We start from the raw sequence: 23,330 nt of genomic DNA, 5'->3' as shown, positions 1-23,330 counted from the left end.
TCAGGTCTAATGGCTTCAACTGCCAACACTCAAATTTATATCTTGTGTTCAGATCACTCTTCTGAACATCAGGACTTAAGCATCCAACTCAATATCTCACTGACATGTTTGAAAGCTTTCTTAAGGTTCAGGATCAATGCCAAATCTTAAATTTGTTCCTCTATGTCAATATATAGCAACTTCATTTTGAAACATTTTTTTTTTCTTTTAGTCTTACTATGTAGCCCAGGATGATATGAACTTGTGGTCCTCCTGACTCTACCCACTAAACTGCTGGGACTACAGGCATGTATCACTATACCTGGCGTGCAACTTCATTTTAAACAGTTGCAACATTTCAACTGAAGTAACCTTTAAAAATCTTTTTCAGCTCATATTATTAGGATGCCCATGACTGACGTTAGTTTGTTCCAATATTAGTGGTTTGAGGTTTAACAAGATTTTGTTATAAACTATTCCTTTTAAAATTCATTTAAGCAAGCTGAGATAACTTATTACATCTACTGCAAAAAACCTTGTCTGTTCTTTTGTCATTTATTCATTTTTATTGTATTGAATAGTATGGACTCACTGGTTTGTATTTATTATCCATTACAATTGGCCTTAATAATCCATTTGTTTTTTGTCAGTTCTGGAGTTGAACTCAGGGCCTTATGCTTGCTTGGGTGAGCTTTCTTGCTCATGACTGCAGCTCAAGCAGCTTTTTTTGCTGGCTACAGATGGAGTCATTAGGACTACTTGTTCAGGCTGGTTTTAAACTGCAAACCTCTAGATCTCATTCTCTACACATATAGTATTGCATGTGTTAGCTACTAGCAGCACTCAGTTATCTTGGCATTTTGATGCTCCAACTGTTCCTTTTTTGAAACAAAATCTTGTTATGTAGTCAGAGTTGACCTTAACCTCATTATCCTTCTGCCTCAGCTTCCCAAGTGCTAGGATTATAAACTGGTGCTACCATACCTGGCTCAGATTGTTGTTGAGACTATTAAAAGGAACCTTTCAAAAGGGCTGCTAGGTTCTTTAATCATGAACATGTTTTTTAAATTTCTGGAACAATAAAGTCCAGTCTTACCTAGTGCCTTTCTTGACTCATCTCAAGAGTCAGTCATCGAGGGAGGAGGTAACAAGTTTAACAAGTGAACTCACTGCCTTATGTATAATAACTGTAACCCCTCTGTACGTTACCTCGATAAAAATAAAATAAAACTTAAAAAGAGTTGTTTATGTTAGAGTTTTGGTGTTATAGACCACCAGTACTTAGGATCCCAAATCAGACACCAGGAGTGCTGATTTTGTGCTTCATTGCTTCCAAATCTTCTCAGTATGAAGACACAGAAACTTTTCTTTGTGCACATTTGTTAACATGTTCATATGTACTATAAGCATGAACACATTGATACATTTATAGATGTTCATATAATATGTACACATCAACTTATTTCATGTATTCAAAACATGAATTAATAGGATTCCTCTAATTCCAGTCTAACATCATACTACAAACCTAGTCTTCTCCCATCTCAAACTGTAAATTTCTCCCAAAGCGAGGAGGAGCTGGTATCCCTCATTTGGTTAATACTAGAGGATAGAGTAGCCAATTTTACAATCATCAACACTTACTCCAGGATAAATAAACCTATAAAGAGTTCAATATTTATTATTTTCACTGTGAAACTGATACGTATATCGAGATATATAAATCTTAACTACCTAATTTGATGCTTTGACAAATACATATGTGTCTACATAAATCACTTTTACCCACATATATTTCTTGCTACTCAGAAAGCTTTATTTCCAGTTCAGATCTATTTCCCTTGCAACAACAAATTAAAACTAGTTTCTATGTTTTTAATTAAAATAAATTTGGTAATTTTTAAGATACTGTACAGATTGTATTCTTTGATTCAGGAGTCATCATGTCACAGTCTACCCCAGTAGTCACTTCACTTTTATGTCTTAGCAACACCCTGATTTGTTTATCAGCTCCCTTGATGGTAGACATTTAGGTTGTTTCCAGGTTTGGGTTATTATGAGTAAATTTCCTATGAACACTCATGCACAAGCCTTTTTTATGAACATATGTTTTCATTTCTCTTGGATAAACTCTAGAAAAGGAATTGCTGAATAAAAGTGTAGGAGTATGTTTAACTTTATAAAAAACTGCCAAATCTTTTCCCAAAGTAGTTATAACGTCTAACATTTCCAACCAAGCAATGTATGAATGGTCTTGTTTTCCTGAATTCTAGACAACATTTGAGTAGTCAGTTATAATTCTACTCATTTTAAAACTACTTATTCTGTCAATGACCAAAAGGAATAATAAAATCTCCAACGATAATTAAAATTTTTTCTGTATTTTTGTTCATGAATTTTAGTTTTAGTTATTAGATGCATAGATATTTTTGATCGAAACTGACCTCTTTATTAGTATAAAATGTCCCATTCATTTCTAGTAATATTTGAAGTTCACCTCAACTAATATTAATGTGGACTCTCAGTAGGGCATTTATTATATTAATTGAAAGTATGTTGCCTAATTACATTTTCAAAAGAGTTGTCTTTGTATTTAAAAATGTCTTTTGTAAACAATATACCTTCGAGGATATTTTTATGTCTAGTTTGAAAAATCTCTACTTTTAAATTGGAGCAATGGTCCATTTACATTTAATATACAGGTTCATACAGTGGCATTTAGGTCTAAAGTCTGTCATTTGTTTTGTATTAATTTTTTCCCTTTCTTGCCTTCTTTTAGGCTTATAAAGTATGCATGTATAACTACAATAATATATTTTACTTAGTAATAGATCTTTTAAATAAATGAATAAAGCACAGTTGCTACTGACATTACTGGCTCAGTGTTTATTCCTTTCTGTAAATTAAAGCTTCTATTTGGCATCATTTTTCTTTATCTTGTAGAATGCTACATTTAACTGTCCTTTAGATCTACAGTAGAAATCTGCTACCAGTGAATTAATCTGCTTGCAAATGCCTTTTACCTTATCTTTGTATTTTGAGTATAACATAATTGTATGTAGAATTATTATTGGATAGTTCCCCTCCAATCTTTCAGAACTATTTTCTCTAACATAAGAAGTATGTTTCATTGAGATTGTTGGGTCTGTAATTGCTTTTTTCACTCTATTTAGAAAATTTATGTTATTTCTTCAAGTATTTTTACTTTTTTTCTACTGCCTATTTGGAAATCTAAATGAATATTAGATATTTACATAGAGTAATGATAATATGTGCAGTAAAATGTTTCTGAATATGTTCATAAATATAAAATAAGTGTGTAAGATTAGGATAGTTTCATTTTCTGATAGTCTCATTGAACAGTAAACTAGAACATTACAAAAATATGGCCTATTCATTATTATAGAATTGAACTATTCTACAGATCTTGGTTACAAGCTGCAATCAGTTGGGATTTCCGAGCATTTTAGAGCCTGGATTTTCAGGTTAGGGATAGTCACATGATAAAGTCTACATAGATATTTCAAAATCTGAAAAACTTAGTAATTTGAAACATTTTGCTTTCAAGTAAGTACTATGACCAAGAGACCTGTAAGCCATATGCAGTATACAGATTTAGAATCTTTGGAAAACTCAGAGCAAATTAGTTTATTATGTATATCTTTTAAAAGTTTCGTTGCTCTAATAATTTACTGTTCATATTTGTGAATAAAAAGTGTCCAGTGGAGGGGAAATTAAGTAAATAAAATGGCTGAATCATCATCACAGTGGGTTGAGAAAAGTGATTCTGAACTATAGCTCGCCAAACAAGGTACTTAGATTTTTATGGCCATTAGTTTTCTCACATAATTCAGAGTAGTTTAAGGTGAAACCTGGGATTTCTAAGATATTTGAGCTCAGTGCTAGGTAAATGACAGTGGGTCCCTTCCCTGTGCTTCATCACTAACATCTCTAAGTTAAAACACATGCTTTGTTAAGGTAGAAACACATATTCATCTGATCCCCTGAAAATTAGTAGAAACAGTAAATACAGCACTATCTTTTACTTAGAAATTTTATATCATTCCTACATTAGCAGTTTTTAATCCTTAGCTAAATATTTTAAAGGAAAAGTAAAGTATGTTATGTGTTCTTCAAATATTGCTAGTAAGTGGAATACATCTGAAGTACAATTTTTATTTTCAAAGGATCCAATGTAAGATATTGTATCAAAATACAACAAAAGTACTGAATATTTATCTCAGAATATACAAGACACTATAGAAGGAAAACAAAAGTATATTTTGAACATCCTTGGCTTTAAAACATAAAATTTACAATACACACACACACACACACACACACACATATACAGTAGTGACTGTATTCCCCAAACTGAGACAATTGCTCCAAGAGACCTACAGGAATACTATAAGTTTACATAACATATATAATTAAAATACTGAAGAAATTATGCAAACATAGTTAATAAATTAAAGATGTATACCTAAAATAGATAGGAAAGTTGAGAAATATAATAGCATCAAATAAAAGATATTTTAAAAACTAAAAACAACAAAAACATAGTTGAAGACTAAAGAAAACATCTAATTTATTTAGTTTTGTACAAGTGTGAGTAATGACATGAAATTAAAAGGGAAAGAAGTATCAGGAATTGGACCAAGAAAAATCCAGGCACTAAATGAGATCTAGTACTCTTTAGAAGAGCTATGAAAGAGGTTCTGTGCAAACAAGTCTAAATATTATTTCTACCTACAGATTAAAAAATATGAAAAGCTGACTGCAGAAATATTTGAAATATCAACTTATCACTAAGCTTTTTTGTATCCTTGAACTAAGAAATGTTACAGATGTTTGTGTCTTATTTTATGCATAAAGTATTTAAATCAGTAGTAAATACAAGCCTTCATATTATACTGAGGAACTGTGAGAGAGGGCTAAGGCCACTGGCTGCTTTGCTAGTATGTTTTGCAGTACTGACATTGCCTCTTTTTAACAAGTAGAAATACCTGACTCATAGGTTTTACTTTGGCACTTTACCAAGAGCTGACCAGTTTGTGAAAAAAAATCTCATAGAAACTATATTTCTCCAGGCTGGGAATATGGCCTAGTACACATGAAGCCCTGGGTTCAATTCCTCAGCACCACATATATAGAAAAAGCCAGAAGTGGCACTGTGGTTCAACTGGTAGAGTGTTCGCCTTGAAAGCAAAAAGAAGCCAGGGACAGTGCTTAGGCCCTGAGTTCAAGGCCCAGGACTGGCAAAAAACACAACAAACAAACAAAAAAACAATGTTTCTCTTAATATTTAAATCACCAATACTGTCTCTACCTCCTATGTGCCTTTTTCTTTCTCTTTAGATTGAAATCTCCCCTTAGAAAGCAAATGTCTCACGGCAATTGAGAAGACAGCAATGAATGTCACCTACCCTTAACGTGCAAAGTATGATATGAGTAGGTACTCTGCTTCTTAGAGCCATTTTGAGAATGGAACTGATGAAATATGAACTATCTTTTAATATATCATCTCACTTTATAACAGAAATTATAAATAATAATCCTTCTGACTAGAAATGAAATGGTCATAAAATCTTTGCAACTAATAGTATAGAAACTTAACAACATACATAGTTAAAACATAAGCAATAATAAAAGGCGAACTCTAAACTGGTGTGGTTGAATTTAGTAGCAATACATATGAAGACTAAAAAAATAAAACCTCACTATAATTAAAGAATCTACTACAAAAAAGTGTTAGTAAACATAAATTTGCTTGTTTTTGCTTTCTAAAAGTGAATAGTTAAAGCTTTCCAAGTTTTGTTTCCATTACATTTCTGATGAATATGCTGCTTTAAACACTCCAATAATAAAACTGATATTTTTATTAATATAGACATTATCATCTTTCCTTATCAAGTCAGTAAAGGATGTACACTCACTTCATCAGTGAGTTCTCCAAATACGGTTATGACATCTATTAAAAGGCTTGCAGTGTAGAAGGACTTGATCATGTTTCTGGAAGACAAAAGAGAGCTGGTCTAATTTAAATAAAAAACATTAAAATGTAGTACTAGTAATGTAGCTGTAAGAAAATGATGCTGTTTATCAAAGCCCTCTGAAATTAATCTTTTAAATAAAATCAGTTTTCAAGAACACAATGGGACTCCTTTGTAATGTTATTAGAAATGAAATTACTCATATTACAAGACATTAAAGTTTTATCATATAGTTTATATTGAAAATGTAACTAGAATATGTGAATCCTGTACAATCCAAAAGGCATTTCTTTGCATTTAAGTAATATTACAATGACACATTGAACTGGCTGGAGTATGTTTTAAATCAGTATTACTGGGCTAGGCTATGCTCACTAAATTCAGTCCTTACAGTTCACTAGATGTTAAAGAATGGGTTAAAGAATAGATTAAATATCTTGAGAAAATAAATATGCCCTGAGCCGTTCTTTCAGTCATTTTCTTTGAAAAGAAAGTCCCATATTTGTAACCCAGATCACTGAGGGTCTAAAATAAAATAAAAAATTAAATTATTTTTGTAGTCAGAAAGTACTTAGCTAAAAACTGGATAATTCTAGTAGCACATTAATCCACTTTATAAAATAACTTTTTTTTCCCTGTTTACTTACTTGTGAAATCGCCCAGCCCGATCTTCATTGTCTGCATACAAAAACATTTTCAAAGCATAATTCTCCAAATGGGCACAACCAACTATTTCTTGAGTTATAGCTTCATTATCACCCAACTGTTTCTTAAGCTAAAATAAAATCAAATACATGACTTATCATTTCTTAGAAAGGTTTTTAAGTACAAATAATGCTAAAAATTTCAAGTAAATTCTTTTACATTCGTTTCAACGAAAGATTTATCAATGAAATCTTTATTCTTTTCTGATGGCCCTGGGGTTTGAGCGAGGCCTCATACTTGGTAGGCAGGCATTCTACTCAATTTACGTACCTACTCCTTTTGCTATAGCTATGTATTGTGTTTAGGTACTGGGGCTTGCTTGAATTCAGGGCCTCCTGCTCTCACTCTGCTTTCTTACTCATGGATGGGGCTTTTCTATCTGAGCTGTATCTTCAGTGTAGACCTCCTGTCCAGAAGTAGTCTTCAGGTTATCTGGAGATGGGAATCTCAGCTTTTTCTGCCTAGGCAGGCTTTTACTCTCCCAAATAGGTAGGATTACAAGCTTGAGCCACTGGTCCCCAACTTATTATGGGTTTGTGGTTTTCTTCCCTGGACCAGCCTATACCACATCCTCCCTCAAAGCTTCCTGTATAGGTGAAATCACAGGTGCACTAAATAACATCTATCTTATTGATCAAGATGGAGTCATACTTTTTGCCAGGGCTGGCACTGCAATACTCGCAAACTCTGCCTCTTGTATAGCTGGGAAGACAGGAATGTTTCACCATACCTGGTCTCTCTTAAAATAAAACAGAGCAATTTAAAATTCAGAAAAGATTTAAGAAAATTTTGACTTATCTTGTAACCCAACCTTTCATAAAACTAGTTCAAAGTTTTCAAACTGCAACACAATTTGTAATAGCATATTTAATTTCAGAAGAACTTTAGTTCATTTTATCTTTAACAGAAAATATCTAGCAACAAGGTCATAATGTATTTGAAGTTTTTAAACTATAATATAGATAAATCATAGACATATGAGTCCTCATTGGGGATGAACTTTATTTACTTGGCTTTTCCTCTGTTTAAACTCTTCGTAACCATGTCATAAATGTAATTTATGTGTGTCAAAAAGTATTTGAAATCAGCCCTATTCCAAAATTATCTGTTATTATATTGTGAAATTAATAAAGAGATATATTCTATATAATGTCTTCTAAAGCAGGGATTTTACTAATATATTACAGTGTGAGACATTCTTCTCATTCCAACATCCCTCAAAAATTTGAGCATACTCAAATTTATCTGTGTCCATAGGAGTGGCATTAATGAAATACAGGGCCCAAAGGCGCCAGGGGAAGTCAGATTCTCTCAGTGGTGCCACCAGGTCTACTCTGGCTAGGCAGCAATTACAGATGATAGGAACTCTTTAGCCAGGAGGTTACAGAAACTTGGAGAAAACATTATTAATCATGTCTGATTAATAAAACTAGGCAAAGAACTTCTGTGTTGGAAGTCTTTGATTGAATAGTACATTTCTAATAATAAAACAAAAACAACATAAGTTCTGGGTTGGTAAATATTTTAGTATAACTAAATTCTATTTCTTTAAAGAAAATGCAATAATTGAAGCAACAGTTTTTCATTTTTTTGAGCATGTCATACAACCACCTAAGTACATAAAAAGTAAGCTACAGCTTTCCATGGAACAGCCTGTGAGGAGATTCACTGATGTAGAGTAGCAATTGATTCTGAAGAGAAACCATGAACAGTTAGGCATGACTAACAGGGCAGAAACATGAATTTTCTAGGTGATACTACTATGACTGGCATTGTACTTGTTGTACTGACACTCAACCCAACTAAATCAACTTTCCTTCCATAGCTACCTCTACAATGTCCGGTGACATTTTATCATGTTTAAGAATGTGATTTAATAGTCACAGACCATAGTCCAGTTGGAAGAGGGGAAGAGGCTTGAACCATAACAGTTTGTTCCCTAGGTACTAAGAAAGGGAACTGCTATCATTTTGTTCACGGTTCCTTTTACACACACACACACACACACACACGTGTGCACACCCATTTCATCATCTTAACAATGTTAAAGAATCCCCAAATCAATCATACATGTGACTATCTGAGTGAGACAAGGTTAAAAATGCTTCCTCACTTACTAAAGGATGAGTTGAAATCCATCCACAGTAATGTGGAAAATATTATAGTACATATAAAAGAATATCTGGACCTATTTTATACCTTCAACTCCCTGGTATTATGGTGTTAACAACAAACAAAAAATGAATTTTCCTGGTGCTGCCAACCAGAAGAACTAAAATGACAATATATACACGCTTCCCTCCCACTCCCAAAATAGAGTGACATTTAAAACAGAATCAGATTATCAGTGTTGATTGTTTAACTTACAGCTTCTAACTGGTCCATAAGCTTTGATAAAAATTTACGACATTCAGGAGTTTTGCTGTCAATCTTCATCCCAGTTTGCATAGCATACAGACGGCCTATAAAAAGAAAATTAAGTTAATTTGAACAATTATGCTTTCAAATTTCCTTTTACATGACTGCTTAAGGTTTTTTTTCCTGTTAAGTCATTTAAAAGTAAATTTAAAATAAACATTTTATATTATCCACAGAATGCAAAAAAGCCATGATAATACACATTTTAACCAAGAAAGGTCTTCCATTTGGCCTTGCGTTACAAAGAAAGAAAAAAAAGATGAAGGTGTCAAAGAATCTAAAATTCAATTTAAAAACACCCAGAAAACAACCATATATACAAGACCATTTCCTACTCTTAAAATATAGAAGATGGGCTAGAATGGTAGAAAATGAGACTTGCACTTTGTTTTACAAGAGGAACTGATTTAGTCATTTTTCTGTATATTATCTCTTTTAATAAATACACTTCTTTAAATAATAAAGTATTTAAGAAAAACTAAAGACCTCTTTGGAAAACACCGTAACTTTAGCTGGGTAACAGTGGCTGACATCTACAATCCTAGCTAGTTGGGAGGCTGAGATTGGGAGGATCATTCAAGGCCAGTCATGGCAGAAAAAAGTCTCCAAATCAGTCCCTTTCACAACCACCAGCAGAAGCTAGTTGTGATGAGAAGGTCCCCCACCCCATGCAATCTTGAGAAACCATTCCCCTCGGTTTTACTAGATAGCGTGCAATTATCTTCTCTGCAAGCTAAGCATCTACCCCACATAGAATTTAAGCTCCACGATAATGGGGATCTTTATCTACACGGTATGATGATATACCCCTGGCACTGAGGAAAATAGTTGGTTCTCAATAAAAATTCTGTGAATAGATAAAATACATGAATGAAAGGACAGCTTATTCTGCCCTATTGACAGAAATGTCACTTTTGTCATTCATTATCATACATTGCATTTCCATGAGATAACAGAGCCCAGTTGTCTATCCTCAAGTATTAGTGTTAGTCTACTACTGTACCACATTTTTATTTGCCGGCACTTCCAAGTCCTATGATAAGTTAGTTCGGCCTTGGTATCTGTTATTCTTGGGATATTCAATTATGTCAATCTGACAAAATCTCCTTTGGCATGTATTAATACACCCATCATATAGTCGTTTATTTAGTCTATCTCTATCCTCAAGTTTATTTTGAAGAGGAAGGCTTTCAGTACAGAGGAGAGACCAGTATTATGCCAGGTTACACCTATTTTTCCGAAGAGTCACCACTGGTCTCAGCTATAGTGATATAATGTGCAACTGTAAATAATCTACACCCTACTGGCAACTGGTGTTTAGTATTTGTTAAACTCATGAGCAGGTGATCAAGGCTGGGAGTCACTGTTTTACTGCATCCTCTCAATCCTCTCAACTAGGACCTGCATTTTCTTGCTCCAGTCTGGGTCTTATTGCTACACCCTTATCCTTGTGCTCATATCCTCTAGGACCACTACTTCATAATAAGCATACTCCCCCCATCTTCTCAGATCCCTTCTCCTTTGTCTTAAGCCTGATGCCATCTGAAGAAATCACTTCTAGGTGCAGTGATCTTGAGTAATGCTTCTTTTGTTTCATTTTCAATCCTCTACAACTGTCTAACCTTAGAATTGGCAACATTTTCTCTTTGCATTCTACTGCTACATTCCAGCATTCTTGTAGCATCTCAATACCCTAGTCTGAAAGTTCATGCCACCCTTTTTTCCCTTCATTGATAATAATGTGGCCAAGAATGTCAACTACCACTCCACAGCCATTCTTCCTATCTTCCTCACTAAGTTTAGAGACACTCATATATAGTAAAATGAGTATATTTCCTGGCATTCTTCACACCAAAATACAATTAAAACCCAGAAATCTCTTGCAATGTCTTCTTAAAAGGTTATTTGGGCAGGACGGCAAAGATTGCCTCCTTACTAATTAGAACAAACATACTAGACAAACGCACTCTAGTACTCATCTTACAATACATGTGACCTTTGTAGTTTTGAAGCTAGAATGAACTTGGGTCGCTGATAACTTCATGGAGATGGCAGGGTACTGGATACTGCCAATAGAAGACTTGCTTAATTTTAAGCAAAGAGTGAATTTTAGTTTTACACAGTTTTTATTTTTGGATATTCTGCAATAAGAAAATGAATCTAATTCTTAGGCAAACATATAAATAGGTTCTCCATTCTTAATGACTTCCAATAATTTGTATGTACTCTCCGTCACACATTATTACTCCATAATTCAATTACACTCTCAATCTGCTCTACAGCCAAAAAGTATATCAAACATCTATTTCCAGAATACAATCACCTTTTCTTCATCTACTTGGTGATGGATATTATTACAGGCTATTCTAGTTCAGTGGCTTCTGCTTTGTAATTATAGCATTCTCTCCTTTCATTTCCTTCTATGTGGCTTTAACTTCGTGTGTGTGTGTGTGTGTGTGTGTGTGTGTGTGTGTGTGTGTGTGTGTGTGTTCTGGGCACTGTCCCCGAGCTTTTTTTGCTCAAGCCTCGTGGCTACCATTTGAACCATAGCTCCATTTCTAGCTTTATTTGGAAATAAGATTCTCAAGGACTTTTCTGCCTGGACCAACTTTGAACCGCAATCCTCACATCTCAGCCTTTGAGAATCTAGAATTACAAGTGTGAGTCTTAAGTGCCCAGCAATTCAACCACCACCACTCTCCTCCTCCCCCCCTTCACACACACTACTGACACATAGCTGGCACTATGTGACAATCTGATTATTAAAATAAGACCAGATCCTACTTCTGGCCATGGTGAAATAACTTAAGACTTACAACACTACTACATACAACAAAAATAACAATAAAAACAACCAAATGAAACTAACCCAAACCCCAGACTCAACTGAAACAAAAAAAGTACACAAAATATATGAAATAAGTTTCCAGACAACAGAATCAAACAGAAGATCATAGTAGCTGGAGAAAGAAACAAATAAACATCTAATATCAGCCCCAAATCTGCTGGGGCAAGAAGGGGCCTTTCAAGTATAAAGTTGTCCTTTAAACTGAGTTTAGAAAAGATCTGAGTTTAAGAAGAATGAGGTATTTGAAGAAGGGCAGAATTATGAACACATGAGAGCTATGTGAAAAATAAGTCTATTTGAACAGGGGTAACTTTGAAGCTCAGCGGAATACTTCTGTGTAGATGTGTGTGGGTAAAGCTACACGAAGCCAAAGAATGAACAAGAGCTATGACCTGATCTTTTTCCAGTGCACACATAGAGCTGGAATAGTCTTAAATTCCAAATTGACAGAATGGAAGTACTAGATGTTCACCCAAGGTAACATTCAAAAGCCATATTTTAGTAATGGGGCCAACCTATTCCTATGCATGCACCCCCCCCCATGTTAGAAATACTGACAACAATGAAAACATGAGAAAAAGAATCAAACGGAGCTGGAGATAACATGGGTGAGCCAGATCAAATTCTTTTGTAAGACCACAATTTAGGCATTAGAAAACTAAAAGTCCTCATCCAATCAAAAACTAATAAAAATGACAACAGGAAAATTTGGCTGAGAAGAAATGAGTCAAAGTCCAATAGTCCAAGTGGATCAAACAATGGCAAAATAATGGAAATATCATATAACATTCAAATACTAGGAAATTATTTATGAAAGTATTCAAAGAAAACTGTCAATAAAAAGAAAAAACAGAATTCATACAAAAACCTGAAATGGTACTTCTAGAGATGAAAAACACAGTAAACGAGATGAATAATTCAGTGGAAACGATTAATAGCACATATATCAAAAAAAGAAATGATTCATGAACTTCAGCATAACAATAAAAACTACTCAAAGTAAAACAATTTTAAAGAAAAAAGAGAATACTTATAAGTGTTCTAACATAAGCATTTGGATCCCTCAAAGCAGGATGAGGACTATGGCAGAAAACTGCTGACAGAAAAAAATAAATTGATGGTTTCTTTATCCAGCAAGAATATCTTTCAAAAATAAAGACTGAATTAATGGCTTATTTCCACACAACAGAAGCTGAAATAATTTACTGGGAGCAACTCTGGATGGGAAACAATGCTTTTCAAGTGGAAAGTGACATCAGGTTTAAAACTTAAGAGTTATATACCTAGGAATGAAGACTGCTGAAAATAGTAAAAAAAAAAAAAAATGTAGTCAAATATTTCTTTTAATGTTTTTCATTTTACAAATTTCTTGTAAACAGAACTGGTTGAAAAAGTAAAAATATACTATAGGGTGTAGTATATGTATAAAATGCAATATAAGACAACCACACTGGAAGACAAGCTAATAGAAAAAGTAAATTTGAGTATATATGTGACAGAATGATGGGATCCTAAAACACAATGCAATTCCTCCAATTATCCAAGAGGTGGAAAAATAAATTACTAAAAAACCAACAGCAAGATAGTATACTTCAATCTAAAACATACTAATTATGATGTTAAATATAAATGTTTTAGCTATTCAATTAAAAGAAGGTTGTCATGATAGATAAAAATCTAAGTCTCAATGATAAAATGTCTTCAAACTTTACCAAACTGGAGTAATAGTAACTTAATAACTAACATTAAGTAACTTTCACAGGCCATACATTGATGTAATTATTTAAAAGTAGGAAAATAATCACTGTACAAAAAAGGTAGTTTTACTATATAATGGTGAGTTCCCTAATTAATAAAGTACACATTTACATATATCTGATCTTTACCAAATGTTTCAAAAGCACATGCTAGAAATAAGACAACCTCTTAGAAATGTTTCTGGGAAAACTAGATATACAAATGTAGATGGTTAAAAATAAATTCCTATCTCTCACTCTATACAAGTCAATTCAAAGGAGACAAATTCATAACTATGAAACAACCAGGAGAAAACATAATAGACACACGTCAACATATAGGCATAGACAACCTCTTTTTGAATAGGAAAAAAAATGGCACAGGAAAAAAGAGCAAGAATTTGCTCAAATAAAAAGGTTTCTCTATAAGCAAAGGAATCACTAGTAGAAACAGTCTACAGAACAGGACAAAATCCTTGCCAGCTATTTGCCCTAATGATTACTGTAACACAAAACTAAAAGACTTAACAAAAAACTGAACAATAAAAGAATCTAATCAAATGAACTGAATACCTTTCCAGAGGAAATATGACTGGGCAACAACTGTGTGAAAAAAAATTGAACATTTAATCACCAGGAAAATGCAAATAAAAACCATACTAAGATTTCATCGCACCCCAGTCAGAATGCCTATTGTCAAGAAAATAGAATCCAACAAATGATGGTGAGGAAACAGTGGTGGTGGACATGTAAATTCGTACAGTAACTGTGAAAATCAGCATGAGGGTTTCTATTAAAAAAAAAAGTTGAGCTACTACATGATTTAAGGATACTGCTCTTGAGCACATGTTCTAAAGAGATCAAGCTCAGAAGAAAATACAGGTAGTTCTCAACATACCCATGTTTACTCAGGCCCAATTCACAAGAGCCAATTGTAGAATCAGGCTGAGTGTTGAAGAATTGATGAATAAAGAAAATTGTATTTATATACTTAATGGACTATTCAGTCAGAGAATGAAAACTACTTTCAGAAAAATAAATGGAATTGGACATCGGCATGTTAAATAAACTAAGTCAGACTCAGAAAATCAAATAGTCTATGTTTTCTCTCACATACGGAATCAAAGGAAAACAAAACAAAGAGCATGACAAAGTAGAAGAGGGCTATTATGCAAGAGGAAGAGGATGGAATGGGGATAAGATGGGTTAACCATGAGGCTGAAGACAAATCTCAAGTTTTTAACCACTCCCATACTACCAGCTGGGGAAAAAGTGTTTAAAATATGTGCCTATTGGACACATTTCATATTCAAAACATTTCATATTCATATATGAAAAAAACATGATAAAACTCATTGTTTTGTACAATGAGTTATGTAGCCAATAAGTGGTGTGTTGACTTAAGTATCTCCTGCTTATTTTTATTTATATAGCTAATATTCAAGTACAGTAACACACCCTAAAGGATTTATGCGTGCCCAACTGACATTTAGAATTTAGCTTTTATGTGTTAGAAAAATCACTCTTGTCTGGTTTCAATGGCTTATATTTGTAATCCTAGCTACTCAGGAGGCTGATATCTCAAGATTAAGGTTTGAAGCCAGCTGGGGCAAGTAAGTTTGTGAGACTTTTATCTCTAAATAACCACCAAAAAACTGGAAGTGGAGGTGTGATTCAAGTGGCAGAGCACTATCCTTGATTAAAAAAGCCAAGTGATAGTACCCAGTACTGAGTTCAAGACCCAGTACCAGGGCACATACACACAAAAAATAACTTTTACTATACTTATGTGTCTTTTTTTATACTGTCATAGGCTCCTGTAGGTAAAATCCACTGAGTTGGACTACAACATTAAGAAGTCCAGTCCGATAAAACATGGTTATCTGCAGGTATATCGTTCATGGACACTGCCACTGAGATCTTTCAAGGAAATTATTAAGCTGTGTGCTTCATTTATAGACTTCAGATTTTTTTTTTTTTTTTTTTTTTTTTGGCCAGTCCTGGGCCTTGGACTCAGGGCCTGAGCACTGTCCCTGGCTTCTTCCCGCTCAAGGCTAGCACTCCACCACTTGAGCCACAGCGCCGCTTCTGGCCGTTTTTCTGTATATGTGGTGCTGGGGAATCGAACCTAGGGCCTCGTGTATCCGAGGCAGGCACTCTTGCCACTAGGCTATATCCCCAGCCCAGACTTCAGATTTTTTAACATTAGCATTGATTAGCTTGTCACAGTTCTCAAGGGTGGCAAAAGTAATACCAGAGAAGCTAAAAGAGCATGGAGGCTTATTTATTTTCCAGTAAAATGTCAGGGGAGAATGATCACCATTTAGAACAATGATATCCTAGAATATTCCTGAAAACAAAGAATTGCTCTCACCAAGACTCCAACAGTGTTTCAAAAAGAAACAAAAGGAAATTGAAGTTAAAAAGCAAAATGCCTCCTCTACCCCCCAAAAGAGAAAATCCCTAAACACCTCAAGAAAAGTAGGGAAACAGAAGAATGGAGGTCAGTGGAGAGTGATCATCTAACATGTCAATGGTGAATTCTGAGTGAAAGCAGCAATATGCATATTGAAACTTACATACATATACACATATACATGTACACAACATACATAAACACACACAACATATATATACATATATATATAATCTTGTTAGTTCAAAATGTATAGTGAGTATGTAAGCTTTTATCTCAAGCAAGGAAATATAGGGATTATTAGAATAAACTTTATCAAAAATGCTGAAATGTGTCCAGGTGCCAAGAAAGAAAATGAAAGCTAAGGATATGTTTTTGACTCCACATACCTTCTTCCTTCAACCTCACAGTGTTTTCTACAAAGCTAATACTCATAAAAAATAAAGAATATTAAAATGACTATTTTTATAAAATGAAATTCAACTTTGCAAACTTTTGGAAAAACAACAGATGAATGCAATTCTCGTTAATAGTAAACCTTCTGTGTTTTTGTTAAGATGTCATTGTCACATTACAATATCCTGAGTTAGCACATAGTAAAATAAATAAATAAATAAATCATTCAAATTCTGAAACCAGGAAAAAAAAAAAAAAGGAAACGTTTTTCCTTATGGGTTAATTAGGTTTTTCTGCCTGACTTAAAAAGACAACTTCTAAGTGATTAACCACAAGCAATAATAGGACTATTAACAACTATTAATTGCTGTGTGGTTTGACATCTTCTGCCAAGGGAAACTAGTATTATTTAGCTTTATTTAAACTATAATACTTTGTACTTGAATGTGCTGTGCCATCACTGAACTCAAATAACTATATGTATTTATAGTTTCATGAACAACTATTTGATTTTCCTAAAATCATATAAGCAAATAGTCTCTCTAGAACATTTACATATTTTACAGAAAGTCTACTGATTTTACAACATCACCCCCTAGAGGAAACTTCAGAAAAAAATCATTAGAAATTTTAAACCTTTAATTACAAAAAACTTAAAAACAAAGGAAAGACCTTTCTGGATTTAGCTTTACTTACAAAATCAAATCTGGCAGTTTAAATAGAAAATTATCATCAACTATCTATTGGTATTGCTACTCCTGCTTTCTGGCTTTATTAAAGGTGGGGGGAGGTAGGTATGGAGCTCACAGGTAATAACAATAGTGTTAATGACAGAAAGCACGGAGTGTGTCCTTCATTAACACTTTGGACTAAACCAAGTTACTATACTGACTTTTCTCCCATTTAATTTACCATCAACTTAACACCCTTACTCATCATTCACAATGGTGCTCACCCAACAACCATTTCTCTAATTACTACTACTAGTGACAACTTTTCTCTTTTTAGTTGTGGGACTTCAATTCAGGGCCTGCTGTCCCTAAGCAGTTTTGCTCTACCACTTTGAGCCACAGCGCCACTGAGTTTTCTGGTGGTTGAATGGAGATAAGAGTCTCATGGAGTTTCCTACTGAGGCTGGTTTTGAACTGTGATCCTCACATATCAGCCTCATGAGCAGCTAGGATTACAGGTGTGAACTACCAGCGCTCAGCTACTACTGACATTTTTCAGTCAATCAGTATTCCTCTGACATTTTTCACTGAGGTAGGTCCTGGTCACTTAGTAACAGAAGGACAAAATCAGGTATCCCAAAGGAAAGAACTGACACAAAGGCCAGGAGCTACCTGTCATTGTCTAGCTTTTTTCTTAGGTGACAAATCAGTGATAACAGTTTCCTCTATGGACCACTTAAGATTAGGTCAAGTTCCCAGGTTTGGAGCTTTATTATGTGGATATCTCTAGTGACTTATCACCATTTGGCACAGTTCATGAATAAAGAAAATCTCAGAAGCAAACTTCCACACATTCACAGTGTAGAAGAGAGATAGCAAAATAAACAACTAACTAAAAGCCATAAATGACACCATGAAGACAAACAGAGGATACACCTCAAACAAGGAGGATTGAGAGAAGGCCTTCCTGTAAACAGTGATATTTAAGGTAGTACCACAAGGATAAAAATGAAGTGGGTGTGGTGAGTAAAAGAAGTGGTATGGAGGCAGACTGAACAGAATGCTGAGACAGTATGACAGTATGTATATTCTACACATATATTGTGGAGTTAAATTGTCAGCCTATAATTACATCCAACTTAGAAAGATCTTTCTGGGTTTAGCTTTGTCTACAGGACAAAATCTGGCACTTTCAAAACATTTATCACACATACAGTGTATGTGGTAAACATGGACTTATATTTTCTGGCTCCATTGGAGAAAGAAAAAAGAAAAACTTCACAAATACAAAACATTCAGAAAATTTCTACAGAACACTCTTAGTATATTACTATTTCCTAAGCACTAGTTTTCCACAACTGCAATTGCTAAATTATAGATATTTTACATTTTGCCAAATGCTTTCCAAAACTTCATAGTAATTTGCATCATCAAGTCAGTGAGGAATACCATGCTCTTTTGCACTGTTAAAATTTTACATTAAAAATACATACTGATAACTAATTAAGCTGAAAGTTAGCAATCAGCACAAGTTCTTTCAGTAGCTGCATATTCATGTCTGTTCACTTATTCATGGAGATTATAGATATTTTAAAAAATGGATTTGTATGAGTGTGTCACACATATCAGTGATACCAGCCTTTTGTCTCCTGTATTGAAAATATTTTTCCCAATGCAGGATCTGTTACATTAATTTGTACCGGTCATGTCATAGAATTTCTAAATGTTTATAGTCCACCCCATCAATTACTACTTACTCTGTGTTATTTTAGCATGCATAATGAACTAAGCAGATTGATTGTTCAGAGCAGAAGCCAGGGAAGCAACAACAAGTTTAGATTTAAAATATAAGGCACCTGAGATACTGAGGAAAAATATAGAATGTAAAAATGTGAGAGTTATGTAGGAAGGAAGGAAAAGAGTTTTTTCTAATTTCCATCTAAAAAATTTCATCAACCTTCATAAAAAGCACAAGGGTCTGCTATATCAAGATTTCTTTGATCCTCTGAAAGAGACATCTGCTGCTTTTTAACCCAACTAATATTTGGGCAAATAGAAACAATCTTGTAAACAGTATTTTAAATACTAGCATCATGGCATCACCAAACTTTCAAAATGGTAATCCCTTAAAATTTTGAATCAGCTTAAGTAGCCTCACTTAACATTCTTGGAGAAAAGAGAAAATAAATGGATTAGGACTTCAATAAAAATACACAACAATATATAAACTTGGTGTCAGGGAAAAAATTACTAAAATTAAAACCATTCTATGTAAAAACAAAAAGACAAAGCTAAATAAAGACTGAGAGAAAATACTTCCAAAACAAGTGTCTGACAAAATACTAATACTTAGAATATATTCAGAACCTTTCACTGGATATGATATACATATATTAAAAGAAGGGGGCTAGGAATATAACTTAGCGGTAGAGTGCTTGCCTTGCATGCATGAAGCTCTGGGTTCAATTCCTCAGTATCATATAAACAGAAAAAGCTGGAAGTGGTGCTGTGGCTCAAGTGGTAGAATTTTAGCCTTGAGCAAAAAGAAGCCAGGAAGAGTGATCTGAGCTCATGGACTGGCAATAAATAAATAAATGAAATACATGTAAAGTTGTTCAACTTCATTAGACACATGGAAATAAAAATTAAAATTGTCCATTTATTAGAATGACTAAATTAAGAAATAATGACAAAATGGTAAAGAGGATGTAGTGAAGCTGTGTCGCTCACGCTGTTAGAATGATAGGAAAAGCACACTTTGGTTTTTTATCTCAGAGAAATCATACAATAGCTTTATTCATATATTCACCAATCAGAAACAATACAAATGTGCTGAACCTAAGTTTGAAATTAAAAATAAAAAACTTCTTGAAAACAAAAAACTTCTTGTCAAATGGTATTTCCACAGGTTTGGGTCAGTGATCTTACATTATGTATCTAAAACCAAACAACTACTAAACATAAAAAGGTCTAAAACAGACCTCTAAGTGGATCACAATAGCTCAACAGCTATGTATATATGATCATATAAGACAAGGATAAGCAAACACTATTGTTGACGTTATATTTAAAGTTCTAGGTGAATTTCTTTTGGCATATGCCACGTGACTACTGTATGTAATTTTGGTACACTGGGTATTGTATATATGCCTACCTGATCTAGGGAAGGGAAAGAAAAACGAGGATGTAAGATCTCACAAGAAATGTACTCACTGCCCTATTATGTAACTGTACCCCTTTTGTACAACACCTTGTCAACAAAATTTAATTAATAATATAAAAAAAGAATGTTTCTCAAAAAAAAAAGAAATTAAAAATATTCGAATAAGGGTTTCATGCAGTTAGAAACCAGACTGAGAACTGGGAAACTTAATAGACAAATAGTACAAGAGAAAAATGGGAAACTTAACAGACAAAAGGTACAATAGAAAAAAATGGGCAAAAGCAATAAATAGGCACTTCAAAAGGACATCACATTGATAATTAACATATGAAAAGATGGGGAGTCTCATTAAGTCTCAATGAATTGCAAATATCACTCCCATGAGACACCATTCACTTCTAGATAAGCAAAAATTGAGAAGTGTGATGAGTACATCAGTGTTCACTTTCTTATTCCTTATACTCTGTGTGGACAGTATGCAGGGTCACATCATTATTTTCATAATGAAGTGTGACTAAGTGTCAAGAGGACTTACAATGAAAGTGTTCACTCAGGACCTGGATAGCAAATTCAGTGAAAGAGTGGGCATGGAAATCAGAGAGCAACTGGCTGGAAAGGCTCTCCAAGGCAAGGATGGAAAGACAATGGTGAGAAGACCAAAGCAGGCTCTTGAGGTTTGGCAAACAAAGCTGCAATTTTTAGGAAATATCATGGTAAAAGCTTTTATTTATTTAAATAAGTGAAACTGGACCAGCTTAGAAAGAAATAGCCTGAGGAAGACACAGGAAATAAAAGGTCCTAGGGTAGTCACAAGGGTATGTAATGAATCCAAGAGCAGAGAATAATGTTGCAGGGCAACAGGGACCCTGTTTCACTGTTAATGAGGTGACTTCCTTGTCCTTATCATACCACTTTCTCCTGGCGTTATCCATTATAGTGACAATAGTATCCATTCTCCTCTTACAAGCCAGGACTCTGCCTTTGAATTTTCATTCCCTCGGTAAAGAATGTTCTTTCTAAAATGTGCATCCAAGCCTTTCACCCCTTTCTTTGCACAAATGTCAACTCAGTGAAGTGCTGTTTGAAGACACTAAAAATTAAATTCCCTAAATAGTATGTGGGGTACTCCCTATTCTGTTTACCTTTTTTTTTTAAGTTACATACTATTTTATTTTTATTGTTTAATTCCCTTACTCTCACTCTATGCTCTATGAATACAGAAACCATAGCTCTGTAGGTAGTAATGCTTGGTACAAGATAAATATAGAAACTGTAGCTACACTGGGTAGTAATACTTGGTATATGTTAAACGCTCAATAAATATATGATGAATGTATGATTAATGATTCTTTCTTGTGGAGCTTGAAGAACAAATATAGCCTAAATCATGCTGTACAATTTTAACAAGAGCCTTAACACACGGTTCAATCAATTTGCTGCCTACAGAAAAGGTGACAATTAAGCCAGGCATTTGAATGAATCATGAGTTAAGAAAATGTGGAAAATGATGGATATGCCTGCCCCTCTGAGAAAAGGGGTCCAAGAAAGGAAGGCATGAAAATGGACTAGGTTTGAGCTCTCTTTAGGATATCCACAAAAAAAGCACCTACCACATCCAACCTCTCCATTCCAAAGAAACCTTTCCAGGAGATCTACAGTAGTTCAGTCATTTTATTTGTAGGGGGAAAAAAAAAGATGAGATGTATTAAATATTTTTTTTAAAAAAGCTTTACATAAAATTACCGGTACCAGTCCTTCACGTGAACTCCTGTAAAGGAAAAGGTCGCAACCAATGGAACCTGGTTTCCCATTGGCATCACAACACGGTGGGAACATTGCCGTCAAACTTCTCCATTCCAGGTACAAGGTATTGGTTATATTCAACCCTTTGGTAGCAGATAACGCTTGTCTCGCGCTGTGTTGGAGTTTCAAAAAGGGCCTGCGTGCTCATAATTAGCCTGCACTCCCTACTATGTTTTCAGCTAAGTCTATCAGGCTTTCCGGTACAGCACTACTCCCCGGGTCGCTCGCTTTGTTTTTAATTCGAGTTCAACGAGTCCACTACTCAGGTGGTTTCCAGGAAGGGGGTGTGTGCTGGGGGGAGGAGGGAGGGGGGAAGGTGTGCCTTAGAAGACAATCCGTGACAAGTCCGTCCTGAGTGCTGCAGCCCGGAGAGTCGCTTCTGGGACCGGGCATACTTAGGTGTTTGGGGCTTTTCTTTGGGGGAGGAGGGGCCCGGTCAGGTTCCACAAGAAAAGCGGGGACCCAGGCGTGCCCCAGGGCCAGGAGGTCAAGGATCAGGTTCAAGGCCCAGGGGGGCGGGGGGGCGCCCCCGAGAGAACCTGGGGCGGCGGGAGGGAACGGGGTGGGGGGGACGCGGCGGCTCGGGAAGACTCACAGTAGTAGGCCACCACCGGGTCCCGCTTGTCGTGCTCCTGCGCCGTCCTCAGATGGTGCTGAATGCTCTTAAACGGCGGCGGGAGCGGAGGAAGGGGAGCCAGCGCGGCCATCTCCACTCCAGGAAGCAGCCCTTGCAATTCAGGTGACACGGGCACTTCCGCTTCCGTCTGTCTGGGTAGTCTCGCGAGGGCTCGAAGGGGAAAACCCCGCCCAGGCCCTGGTTGCTTAGTGACGGGTGACTCCACTCCAGAAGGCCTGGCTGGGATAAAAAGCCAAGGGTCCTGGCTGCGGGAAGTTACAGAGGCGGGGAGAGCCAACCTGCAAATGGCAGCAGCGCCCTCTGCTGGTGGATGCAAGAATGGTGTTCTTTCTTTTGTTTTTGTTTTATTGTGCTAATTGGGGAAAGGAAGGATAGATAATTTAAGAACATGATGTTTATGGATAGGCACCAAGAGTAAAGGCTGGAAATACCTTTGCTATCATTTCAGAATGCGTTACTGGTTATTACTTTGACCTTAGAAACTTTATCTTCAGTTTTCCATAAATAGTATTTTAAATTAGTGTGTGTGTGTGTGTGTGTGTGTGTGTGTGTTTACAAGGCT

The 23,330-nt window shown here is 35.2% G+C and overlaps 1 protein-coding gene across 1 annotated transcript in view; it reads right to left on the bottom strand.

Moving 5' to 3' along the window:
• Nucleotides 1–22,891, bottom strand: part of Vta1 (vesicle trafficking 1) — a 40,191-nt gene extending 17,300 nt beyond the window's left edge. Inside the window, exons 1-4 of the mRNA XM_048354196.1 lie at nucleotides 22,727–22,891; nucleotides 9,048–9,142; nucleotides 6,623–6,750; nucleotides 5,919–5,994 (exon numbers count right to left, since the gene is read on the bottom strand). Coding sequence (XP_048210153.1) covers nucleotides 5,919–5,994; nucleotides 6,623–6,750; nucleotides 9,048–9,142; nucleotides 22,727–22,838 — 411 coding nt within the window. The 5' untranslated portion in view covers nucleotides 22,839–22,891. The remainder of the gene's footprint in view (nucleotides 1–5,918; nucleotides 5,995–6,622; nucleotides 6,751–9,047; nucleotides 9,143–22,726) is intronic.
• Nucleotides 22,892–23,330: the final 439 nt, after the last annotated feature.

The sequence above is a fragment of the Perognathus longimembris genome, chromosome 9, assembly GCF_023159225.1.
Source record: "Perognathus longimembris pacificus isolate PPM17 chromosome 9, ASM2315922v1, whole genome shotgun sequence".
In the NCBI taxonomy this organism is placed as follows: Eukaryota; Metazoa; Chordata; class Mammalia; order Rodentia; family Heteromyidae; genus Perognathus; species Perognathus longimembris.
Note: the sequence above shows the minus strand (reverse complement) of the source record. Positions and strands in the feature narration are given on the sequence as shown.